The 13,385-nt window shown below is 32.5% G+C and overlaps 1 protein-coding gene across 5 annotated transcripts in view; it reads right to left on the reverse strand.

Annotated features, from left to right (window-relative positions):
• Nucleotides 1-13,385, reverse strand: part of Stag1 (STAG1 cohesin complex component) — a 372,311-nt gene that overhangs the window by 123,532 nt on the left and 235,394 nt on the right. For all 5 annotated transcript variants that reach the window (XM_077795277.1, XM_077795281.1, XM_077795278.1 and 2 more), the window contains 2 exons: nt 6,086-6,237; nt 2,574-2,647 (listed from right to left, as the gene is read on the reverse strand). In XM_077795277.1, coding sequence (XP_077651403.1) covers nt 2,574-2,647; nt 6,086-6,237 — 226 coding nt within the window. The remainder of the gene's footprint in view (nt 1-2,573; nt 2,648-6,085; nt 6,238-13,385) is intronic.

Raw genomic sequence — 13,385 nt, forward strand, 5'->3', positions numbered from 1 at the left:
GAGAGTGAATTATTAACAGGTAGAAGGGTACAGCTGGATAGGAAAAATAACTCCTAATGTTTTACAGCACAATAGCCTAACTATAGTTCACAACAATTAACTGAAAATATTTCAAAATAGGTAGTAGAGAAAATTTCAAATATTCCTACCACAAAGAAATAATAAATGCCTTAAGTGACAGATAAGCTAATTACCCTGACATTATCTTACATTTGTGCACATGTATTAAATGTCAGATTATACTCCATAAGTTTGTATAATTACGATGCATCAATTAGAAGTAAAGATACCTTTAAAGAAAGAATGAAGAGATAACAGAAGCAAAAAGTAAAACTCTCTTTATTCAAAGATGACTGTATCTCACATGTAGAAAAGTTCTAAACAACCTAAAAAAAAAAAAACAGAATAAAACAAAACTCACCACACCCTGACCAAAACTGCCAGGATAAAATTACTTTGTACAAATTTTAAAAACTGTATTTTTGTGTAATAGCAGGAAACAATCTAACACAAAATAATAAAATCGCAGTTACAAGATAAAATATGAAAACAATTAGAAAAGAATTGATTCATTACAATTCATATGAAGACTTCAGAAGCTTTTGTGTAAAATAGGACAAGTTCATCCCCAAATTTGTATTCTGCAAAGGACCTATAATACTCAAAACAACTTTGAAAAGGAAGAACAAAGTAGAAATACTATATTACCTAATTTAAAAATCTTACTCAAGGGCTGTGGCTGTGGCTCAGTGGTAGAGTATTTGCCTAGCACATGTGAGGCCCTGGGTTCGATCCTTAGCACCACATAAAAAATAAATGAATAAAATAAACCTATAGAAAAAAAAGTTACTTCATTAAAAAAAAATCTCACTCAAATGCTTCTCAAAGAAGGTAGCATGGGGATAAGGACAAATAGCTCAGAATGCAAATCAATCTACAAGTTCAGTGTTGTTATCTTTATACCTAAAGTAGTCAGATACATCCATTAAAATAAAAAGAGATTAATATATTTTGAAGATGCAAAACTTCTTGCGCAAATTCTAGCAAATCACATCTAATAATAAATACTTAAAGATATAGCATTAAAAAATAAAAAGAAAAAACTACAACGTGACTGTGGGTTTTGACCCATGAATAAATGTAAACATATGAAAGTCAAACAACTCAGTTCATCACATTAACAATGTTCAAAAAGAAAATTACACAATGATCTCTAGATGCAGAAAAGCAATTCATAAAATCCAATGTACATTCTGAATTAAAACTTTCTGAAGAACAGAAACAAACAAACTTCCTCAGTCTAATAGATGGCATCTATGAAAATCTTACAGTAAACAATACATTTAATGGTGAAAGACTAATTTTTTTTAGACAAAAAGCCAGACTAATGGGAAGTATATATTGTATAATTCTATTGCTTCAAAAGTCTAAAAGAGAACCATGAATCAAATAGCAGAACAACAATCGTTTAAGGATGATGGGAGGGTAAAGTGCTGAGAAAGTAGGTAGGGAGGAACTACAAAGTGCCAAGAAAAATCTTCTAAGGTTGATGGACTTATTATTTATCTTGTGGCTTTTCAGGTACATAATATGTCAAAACCCATTCAATTATACAATTAAATGTGCAGTTTTACCTCAATTATACATTCACAAAGAACAAAAGACTACATGACTGCATGCCACATACATGTAAGCTCTTTTTTTTGTTTCAAATAAATGGGTCAGTATTGAATTATATACAAGGTTTATGCAAAAAAGAGGATATAAAGATCTAACCAGAGAATCCATACTAAAACTAAGGCCTTGGTCCTGTTTCAAAAGATATTTATATACTTTTGAGTTAAAATGTTTAAATTCTGCTAAAATCTCAAAGCTATATATAAACACACACCTACACACAAAATTTCTTACGTTAAACTACTGCTTTATATTAATTTATCAACTACAGTTTCAAATCTATCTGAAAACAGTGCTTCTATTGGAGTGTATCTACCTATACATATACTGCATCTAAGTAACAAAAATATAGGTACACATACAATCTATTAATTTTATGTCAAATATGCTTTTATAATGTAGTATTTTCAAAGTTTTATGACTTCACAGAAAGACAAACTAAACTCATTCGTAATGTAGTATGACAAAAAATATTTCGCTAACAATTCCTTTCTTAGTCTTGTCCTCTTTCTTCTTAACAGACATGTTTAAAAAAATTAGTCATTAATTGATCATTAAACAGGACAGTAAGTAACACAGATCAAGAAGTAAAGCATTCAATTTTTCCAAATGTGAAAAACATATCTTATTAAGGCTACATTAATTTAATAATCATATAAATATCCTATTAGTACAAATTCCAAGTCCAACAGTAGACAGTCTGAGTTTGGAAGAATGTGGCAGTAATAAGTGCATATTCTCCACATGTCATTTACATGGCATTTATAGCCACAGTTGTTTTCCAGAAAACAAAAGTAATAATTAGTAGAGTATTATGGCTTTACAGTTAGTCTGTTACAAATAAGCAATAATTATCTAAGGTAAAAACTTTCTAAATGACTTTAAAAATCCCTTACCGGTATCTATGAACAAATATGCCCTTAAAAATAGAGTTCATCATATTTTCGATTTCATCCTGGTTTTCTTGTAGCTGGTGGGGGGAGAAAAGACAGTAAAAAATGTAAATTGAAAAACATTATGCAATAGATGTTTGAAATAACCAGTATACTTGCATTATTTCTACAGCTTTATCACCTTAAATCTCTTGCTGTCTCTATCTAGACACGGATTAGCTAGGAATGGTAGTGAATATCTGTAATTTAAAGGACTCAGGAGCCTGAGGCAGGAGGAATTAAAGTTTGAGGCCAGTTGCAGCAACTTAGCAAGATCCTCCACAACTTGGTGAGACCCTGTCTAAAAATAAAAAAATAAGAACAACTGGGGATTGAAAAAGAACTCAGTAGTGTTTCTAGGTTCAATCCCCATTTATTAAAAAGAAAAGAAACAAGAAGAAAAAATAGATATATACTACACAATGACTAAAAGGTAAAGTGATCAGGCTCCTATCTCCAAAGTATCATCTGCTTTGTGAATAGGCCTAAATTTCTACACATCTCATCAAATCAGGTCTTTGGCTTGGTGTTGTTTTCCTTAGATAAGGGATCATCAGTGATCAATATATCTGTCATTCTACAAGAACTTCCTACTCCATCTAAAGTATCCAAATATTACTTTCCATCTGAGTAATTCACAACTGAAAGTAGGCCAAGTTCCTCAATTAGGAGGCATAAGAGAAAACAGTGGTGTAATGGAACAAAATAAACTACTACAGGAAAGATAAGTTTCAGGCAACATCAGTGATCAGAGATAAAGTTTATTAACTACTCAAAAGCAGTGCTATAACATGACACTTGATATGGTATTTATTATTCCAATTTATCTTATCATTTGCTGTGTAATAATGTCCAGTGACATATTTGCTATTGCTAAAAACATGATAATAAAATTCCTTCAGATTTATTCTTTGCTGTATGCTGTTTCAGATTTTACTAAGTTTGAGAACAGAGAAAGATGTTCCTTAACTTAAGTTGGTATTATATCCTGATCAATCCATTTTAAGTTTAAAATATTGTTAAGTCAGCAATGCATTTAACCTATCAAATATCACAGCATCACCTAACCTACCTTAAATGTGCTCACAACACTTAAACTAGTAGCCTACTGATGGGCAATCATTTAATACAAAGCCTATTTTTTAATAGAGTGTTGAACATCTAATGTATACACATAGATGGGCATTTGTAGCCATGATGGGATAAAAAAAAACTGACAACACAATATCCAAAAAACTACTGGCAATACAGTATACCTCAGAGAGTATTATGATTGTGTAGCTGAATGTGAACCACTACTGTCCAGCATCAGGAGAGAATGAGTATGGTATTATATGTACTACTAGCCTGAAAAAAATGAAAAATAAAATTTGAAGCAGAGTTTTATGCTAAATATATATGGCTTTTGCTCTACTGTAAGGTAAGAATAATTTTAAGTAATATCATCATATAGGGTACCATTTGTATTTTTTGAGTAAATCATTCAAATTATGGTAACTTATTGTAAATTATAAAAATTCCTTTTGCTTTATTAATTACTATAGAAAACTGATTCATAAGAGTCCTACATTTTATGGGCTGAAGTTGTAGCTCAGTGGTAGAGCACTTGGTTAGCACATGTGAGGCACTGGGTTTGATTCTCAATACCGCATATAAATAAATAAAGATCCATCAACAAATAATAAAAGCATTAAAAAAAGGAGAAGAGTCCTACATTTTAGTTGGCAATACTTAATGAAGCCTTGTTCCAATATTTACTTCCACAACATTTCAAGCATAATGTGTTAGGGGTTAAAACATGTTCTTCAAAAATTTGTACAATTAAGTTGTAATGCACAGTAACTCAAAATATGGCCTTATTTAGAAACAAGGTTGTGACAAAACAATTCTTAAAAATGGGGTCACACTAGAGTAGGGCAGGCCTCTAATTCAACATGACTTGTACTGGTTATAAATAGAACAGATGTAAAGACAGACAAACATACACAGGAAGAAAATCATGAAGACTGGAGTCATGCTCTTAGGAGAGAAGCCTAGAACATATCTTTCCCTAACGCCTTGAGAGAACATGGTCTTGTCAACACCGTGATCTTGGACAGCTATCATCCAAAAGTACAAGAAAATAAATTTCACTTGTTTAAATTACTCAGATAGTGGTACTTCATTCCAGCAGTCCTATAAAACTTATACAAAATGGATAATAAAGATATTCGAGAGGGCTAGGGATGTGGCTCAAATGGTAGCGTGCTCGCCTGGCATGCGTGTGGCCTGGGTTCGATCCTCAGCACCACATACAAATAAAGATGTTGTGTCTGCTGAAAACTAAAAGAATATTAAAAAGATATTCTCTTTCTCTCTCTCTTAAAAAATATATTAGAGATACATTGCTTTTTCTTACCCATGAATAACACATTATTCATACACACACACACACACACACACACACACACACACACACACAATTCCTTTTCAGCAATGTGATACTCTTTTCTCAAGTTAAAAGGTAGATTATTACAAATCTAAAAATTTTACTTCCAATTAGATGATAAAAATGTTCCTATTAAAAATCCAGTTTTAAAATGTTTCAACATATATATGTAATGTTATTCTAAGCCAGGTGCAGTAGTTCACACCTGTAATCCCAGTTGTTTGGAAGGCCAGCCTCAGCAACTTAGCAATACCCTGTCTCAACATAAAAAATACAAAGGGCTGGGAATGTAGCTCAGTGGTAAAGCATCTCTGGTTTTAATCTCCAGTACCCAAAAGAAAAAAAACAGTCTAAAACTGGGCCCAATGGAAGGAGGTATAGTTCATTGGTAGAAAGCCTGCCTAGCTTGCATGAGTTCCTGGGTTCAATCATGAGCACAGCAAAAAACAAAAGAAAACAACAAATGAACAACAACAAACAAAATCTGGACCAACCTAATTTACAGTAATACCTTATATATCAGCAGGTTTGGCTTTCTCCTAGAAACACAACTTTTCTGGCCTACAGTTATGACTTAAGTATTTACTGTGCTTTCTGAGTCCATACCCTGACAACCTTTCTGAGCTGCCTAAGGTTCAGACAGCCTTCTTTTGAAAATTGATTTGTCTATGATCTTTGTCTACCTCAGAAGGCACTTAGCCAATCAGCAATGAACATTCCAGTTTTATCTGAGAACTCTGAGATAAAACAAATTAAAAATAAATTTTAAAAATAGTAGAGGATAGGAAGGGCAGCAGAATACAACATACACTAGTATGGCAGTATGTAAAAAAGTGGATGTGTAACTGATGTGAATCTGCAATACATATACGGGGTAAAAACGGGAGTTCATAATCTGCTTGAATCAAATGTATGAAATATGATACGTCAAGAGCTTTGTAATGTTTTGAACAACTAATAATAAAAAATATAAACCTTTCTGCAGAGAACAATGAAAAATTACTTATATTTACTACATACTCCATCAGTTACAATGAAATTTACTTACCTCTTTACGTTTCTGAAGTAGTAATTCCAACCTTTCATTGGCTCTTTTCCCAATCATTTTATTTCTCTCAGCTTCATACTGTCTCTGTGTATTATCCTGATGAATACTGAGGTTTAAGGCAACATTCACCAGAGCAGTCATGAGCTTCATGGCTATGAAATATAAGAAATATTATAATATTCACCTACAAAACATACTTTCATCCAAAAGATTACAAATTTATAAAGCAAATGAATAAAAGATAAAAGTACGATTTGTTTTATAACTCAGGGAAATTTAAACTTTTCAAAATGGTAATTTTATAGAAATAAACTCATCTTTTTCAGTCTTGAACATAATTTTTTCTTCCTCAATAAAAAAATCTGTTGGGCTTGTTAACATTGCCTAGTTAAAAAGAGCTTCATCCTAATTATCAGCCAGAAAGATTTAAGCAGCATTTTAAACAATCTCTTCCCTCTACTTCCAAATACAAACACCTTAGGGTTGGCATACTAATCAAGCTTATACCTCTCTTCTGACCACCAGATCTGTGTGTACAAATGTTTCCTTAATGCCTTTATGCACATACATCAAGGTCCCTTAAATGTTTACAATTTATGATCCTTGTATCACCAAAGATGGTCTTCTCCCTCTTTTTCTCACTTCAGTGAGCTGCACAATTTTCAACTCCAAAAAAAAAAACACTGATCATATTGAACTCTTTAAAAAATGCATTCTGTGAATTTCCAATTAAGATACTCTCTTCAGTCACAGTGTTAATGTACTCTTAAATGTTCACCTGGTATTTGTAAATCCTATTAAATATTTTCAAACTTCTGTTTGTAAATCATCTGTTCAACAGTATGAACATGAATCTCAAATTTTTATTTGTCTATTCATTCATACTTCTCTTCACTGTTGAGACAGAGTATGGGAAATACTGGTAAAGAAATAAGACAGTCTGTGTTGGTAAATAATTTCCCCTTTTGTTCCTTTTAGGTAATTCATCCACAAATATAAATGTTCACTAATAAAAAATGAGCTGTCCAGTGCTTTAGAACTGATTCACATATCTGCTAACATATCAATTTAACTAAAAATGAGCATACATTTCTTTTAAAATTCTATTTCCTTTTAATTACATATATAACATACATAATGCTGGATTGAGGTCTATTTACTTATCTATTAATCTATTATTGATCTATCTGCATACTCCCAATGTTCTTCTTAAACTGTATATTTTGGCCAGTTTCATGTCAACACTGTTTGTTGCTGCCCTAAAACCAAAATATAAAACAAAAATCCTGAAAACAAACACATTTAAGTTAATGACAATTTAGATATGCATCTAATACTTCTTTTCCTGAGATATGATATTGTAAATAATACACTGAGAAACATTCTTGTGTTTCAAAATACAAGCTAGTGTTTTGCAGGTTTATTTATACATTGTCAACAGTAGAATATGGGACTATACAAATAAAGGTAAAAAAAGTCTTAAGTATTAAAACTAACACATAAACTCTGCCTGAAATTACCAGTGGAAAATGAGGCACAGATTTCCTTGAGTTTAGTCATTTTTGCTTTCAGCTATGTATCTTTTTATGAATCCTGATACTAAACTCTGTTATGAAATGACTCTCCTCTCAGCTCAGATATATAAACAAGAAAATAATCAACTTACGACAATAAACATAAAATGCAAAATGAGCAAACATTTTCAGGAAAGTGCCATATATAATATAAATTACTCTTTGAGTTAAAATATTTCTAACTCTGTGAATTTAAGACGTCACCAAAAGATTTACTTTTCTTATCAACACATAAACAAATAGATCGAGAATAGCCTTCTACTTTTATGAGACAGATACAACTTGACAATTATGTTTTCTTTAGTCCCCTGAAAACGACTGATTAATGCAGAGAGTATTTATTAAATTTTACTAGTATTACCAAAAAATTTTTTTCATAAAGTAGTAATCCAACGGGATTTAGCCTTCATATTATGACAGAGGGTTTGAAGTGCCTTCTTCTTCTCTACCAAGGAGAGTAATATTTCATTTAGTTTTTACATTTTTAACTGTGGGTTATAGAATGATGAACATGATCTAGTACTGTATGGTCAGCAAACAGTTGCTTACCAAAAAAGGTTTATTATAAGGACACTGTAAGTACAAATTTGAAAGTGCTTAGAAATTTTGATAGCAATCTGACAGTATGTTGTAGCTAATAAAATGACACTAATAAATACATATTTCATTTTTCCTAAATTCTATTTGATTGCATTTTACAAAAGTACTAGTTTGTGACAGATTGGTAAACAAAACTTTTTTTTTTACTCCACATAGTTCACAAAGCACTTATTTAGTGCTTCCTCACTCACATATCAACCCAATATATACTAAGCATTGGTTGATGTGTTAGAGATACAAAAATGAACAAACAAAGCACCTGACTCTACTTGAGAGTAAAAGTGGAGGAAAAAAAACCAAATAGGAGAAGAGTGAAGGAGAGCTGAAAATCTTTTGCATAAAATGCTAAATAATAATTTAAAAGTAAAGTGATGATGGCTTAGATTAAGGTGGCAGCAAGAGGTAGAAAAAAATGGTTACATATAATGTATATTTTAACACTGTAGGTGAACAAATTTTAAAAATTATAATGAAGGAAATTTAAAAATTATAATAAAGGAAATCAGAGAAATAGAAGCAACAAAGGTTGCTAAAAAGTGCCCCGGCTAATTATGTATTTAAGTGGCAATGTCCAGTAGGTAAAACGTTTGGAAGTTGCTATCAAAGACATTGGTATTTAGAGCTATAAAACTGGATGGCACAAATATTTAATGAAAAATTACTGGCCAAAGGAAAAAATATCAGGTATGATTTGTTTGTTGTAAAGAAAATCCTGCCCTGGGGCTGGGGTTGTGGTTGAGTGTTAGAGCAGTTGCTTAACATGAGTGAGGCACTGGGTCAGATTCTCAGCGCAGCACATAGAATGAATAAAATAAAGGTCAATCAACATCAAAAAAAAAAAAAAAAAAAAAAAGAAAGAAAGAAAGAAAAGTTTTTTTTTAAAAAAGCTTGCCGTGTGTGTGTGTGTGTGTGTGTGTGTGTGTGTGTTTTTTAAGGGGGGAGAGCCAAAATGCCTGATGTTATTTATATTACAAAATCATTTAGCAGAAAGAATAAATATGTCACTTATTTTCATATACCAAACAGTCTTCTAAGCTCTTTGCACGTATGTATTCAGATCAGCTAAGAGACAGTGGTTACACAGCCAGTGACTGGTAGAAAATTTGATTACAAGCAGATTTGTTCCATATTCCAAGCTCCCAATCATTATACCACACTGCCTCTCACTGAACCTGTATTTGCTTTTATACACATAAAATATTTTTGAAACTAGAAATTTTAGTTTTCTTCAGGGAAAAGAATTTGAGATTGGGATAGATAAGTAGTATGTTACCATGTAACATTTTTTATTTTGAATATGAACTCGATGAATATTATGCCTCTCAGAATGATTATATTTTCAGAAAAATAATTAAACCATGGAACTGTGTTATGGTTGGTATCTGAAATTTTCCTCCAAAGGGTAATGTGTTGAAAGCTTGGTCTGTAGCTTTGGGAGTGATAGAAACTTTAGGAGATGGTGCCTAGTTGAAGGAGGTAGGTCACTGAGGGAATAACTTTGGAGGGTATATTTTTTCCCCAACACTCTTCTCCAAGCACCCCGCTCTGTCTGTGCTTCCTAGCTGCCAGCAGATGAGCAGCTTTGCTCTATCATGCCCTTTCACCATGATGTACTGCCTCAATAAGCTCCAAAACAACTGAACTGTCTGACCATAAACTCACATCTGTAAAATCATAAGTCAAAATGGTTTGTATTTGACTTTCTCGGGTACTTTGTCGCAGTGAACAAAAAGTTAACACAAGGGATGGGGCTGTACCTCATTGGTGAGGCACTACATAAAAATAAATAAAAATATTGCGTCTAACTACAACTAAAAAAAAAAAGAAGAAAAAAAAATTAACACAAACTATTTTTCACTTTATTCATTACTTAATAAAAAAACCTGAAGACTGAGTCTTAAAGATAATTCAATATGTGCAGTTTAGTTAAAACCTACAGGATAATACTTGTTTCCAGAAAACATGCAAAGACAGTGTTCCAAGAAGAAAGAAAGGTGACATCCGTGAGTTGCTCAATGACCTAGGCAATGAGAAGATAACTGCTAAAGATACAAAATCAACATAACCCTTCCTATATATCAATAATGAATATGCAGAGACTCAGGAAAATAATTTGATTTATAATACTCCCCATACTCCCCCCCACCCCCCCCAAAAAAAAACCAGCACTAGGAATAAATCGAACCAAGGAAGTGAAAGACTTCTACAATGAAAATTACAGAACGCTGAAGAACTGAAGACACAAGGTAGAAAGAGCTCCAGTGAAAGGAAGAATTAATATGTTAAAATGGTCATACTATCAAAAGCAAAGTAGAGATTTAGTGAAATCCCAACCAAAATACAAATGACATCATTTATTGAATTAGCAAAAACAAAAAGTCTTAAAATTCAGTTAGAAGAATAAAAGACACAGAATAGTCAAAGCAATTCTAAGCCAAAAAAACAATGCTGGAGAGGAATCACAATAAATGAATTCAAGTGATACCTGTAATATAAACTGCATAGTACTGACATAAAAACAGACCCATAGGCCAATGGAAGAAAATAGAAGACACAGACAAACCCAAAAAGATATAGTCATGGATAGCAAAAACACACAGGAGACAAAAGATAGCCTTTTTAACTAATGGTGCTAGGAAAACTGGATATCCATATGTCTAAGAATGAAACTCTATTCCTATCTCTTACCATGAACCAATATCAATTCAAAAGGGACCAAAAACTAGAAATTAGACCTGAAACTTTGTAACTGCTGGAAGAAAATGTAGGGTCAACATTCTCATAGAGGTACAGGCAAGGACTTTTTCTACAGATTCCTAAAGTTCAGAAAATAACACCAAGAAATAATAAATGGAACAGCATCAAATTTAAAAAGCTTCTGCACAACAAAGAAAACAAGAGTGTCAAGAGAAAAGCTTTGTTAGCTACTCTTCTGACAGAAGGTTTAATATCTAGAATATATAAAGGACTAAAAAAAAAAAACCCAAACAATAAATGAAAAAATAAACTTAACAGACACTTCTTAAAAGAAGTAGTACAAATGGCCAACAAATATAGCAATGAGGAAATGCAAATCAAAAATACACTGAGATTTCATCTTGTTCAAATTAGAATGGCAGCCATCAAGAATAAAAAAAAAAAACAACAAATGGAAAAGATGTGTGGGGAAATGAATACTTTTACACTCTTGGCAACACTGTAAATTAGTATAACCACTATAGAAATCAGTATGAAGTTTCCTCAAAAGACTATGGAACAGAACCACCGTATGACCCAGCTATTCACTTTTTGATGTATATCTAAAAGATTTAAAACCAGCATATATCAGGAATACAGCCACATCAATGTTTATAGCAGCACAATTTCAATAGTCAAACTATGGAACCAACCTAGGAGCCCTTCAACAGGGCTCAAGAAAAATGAGGTGTGTATGTGTATATATATATATATATATATATTATATATACATGCATTGGAGTACTAGCCATAGAGAATGAAATTATGGCATTTTCCAGCAAATGATGAAAATGGAGACTATTGTGCTAAGTGAAATAAGCCAGTTTCCAAAAATCAAAGGTCAAATATTTTCTCCAATAAGTAGAAGCTAATCCAAACTAGGCAGGCATGGTGTGTGTGTTTAACAAATAAAGAAAGAAAAGGGAAAAAAGGGGAGAAATTTCATCACAAAACAAGGAAAGATCATTCAATACAGCAGACAAAGGTGGTTGAGGAGGAGGAGGAAAGAAGGATAGGAAAAGGGAAGAACAGTGGAATGAATCTGACTGAACTTTCGTATGTATACATATGTGAATATACCACAGTGAATCCCAACATCAAGTATATCTATAAGACACTAATTAAAAAAAAAACTATAAATTACAGATGGATCAGTAGGAGATAGGGAGGGGAACAAAAAGAGGGGGAAAAGGTCAACGAGAAAAGTGCTAGGGGCTAAATTAAAGCAAGTTATATTCCATTTTTTTTGTGATTAATGCCAAAATATATCCTAATATTATATGGAACTAAAATGAATAATTAAAAAAAAAGACTAGGAATGAAACCACCCTATGTGCCAGCAATACCACTTCTTGATTTTTATGCCAAAGAATTAAAGTCATCATACTATAGCAACATATGCATACCCTTGTTTATAGCAGCATAATTCACATAGCCAAATTATACAACCAGAATAAAAGCAGATGAATGGAGAAATAAAATGTGTATATATACACAATGGAGTTTTATTCAGGGACTAAAATGAAATAATGTAATCTGGTGGTAAATGAATGGAACTGGAGGACATCATGTTGAGTGAAATAAGTCAAACTCAGGAAGTCTGATGTTTTCTCTCTTATGTAGATGCTTGTGAAAAAAAAGAAGAAAAAAATGTGGTGGAGGTTGTATGAAATTAGAAAGGAGACCAGTAAACACAAGAAAGGGACCAGGGGAAGGAAAAGGAAAGGGAAAGAGATACTGGCAATCTCAATGCATGAACATGTAACAAAAAATCCTACTGTTATGTATATTATAATGCACCTTAATAAAAGGGGGGGGGGGGGATCTACCAATCAGAGAAGGTAACTGCTAACCAGGCGACAACATAGGCAGTGCAGTGGTAGAAACAGAAACCTGACAGGAGTAGGTACAAAGAGAGTTATGAGGATACTGAGTAAAATAGTACATATAAATAATTCTTTGTGATTTGTGGCATAGAAAAGGAGTGATGAGAATATAGCTGAGGGGCATGAGGAAACAAGGGATTTGTGATAATCAGTCTTATATGTCAATTTTTGCTAGATTACCTTGGTCAGATATTTAATCAAACACTAATGGACTTATTACCTTGAAGGTATTTTGTAGATATGATTAATATCTAAATTCAGCTGATTTTAAACAAAGGAGATTTAATGTGAGTGGGCCTCACACAATTAGTTGTGGGTTTAAAAGAAAAATCAAACTTCTCAAAAGAAATTTCTGACATCTGCAGCATAAAATACTGAGCTTCTGGCCTGCCTTACAGATCTGATTCAATGCAGTATAATTCCTGACTGAGTTTCCAACTTGTTGGCTGGCTTTTCTACAGATTTCAATTTGACAGCTCATAATTGCATAGAGTCAATTTACTT

The sequence above is a fragment of the Urocitellus parryii genome, chromosome 2 (assembly GCF_045843805.1).
Source record: "Urocitellus parryii isolate mUroPar1 chromosome 2, mUroPar1.hap1, whole genome shotgun sequence".
NCBI lineage: Eukaryota > Metazoa > Chordata > Mammalia > Rodentia > Sciuridae > Urocitellus > Urocitellus parryii.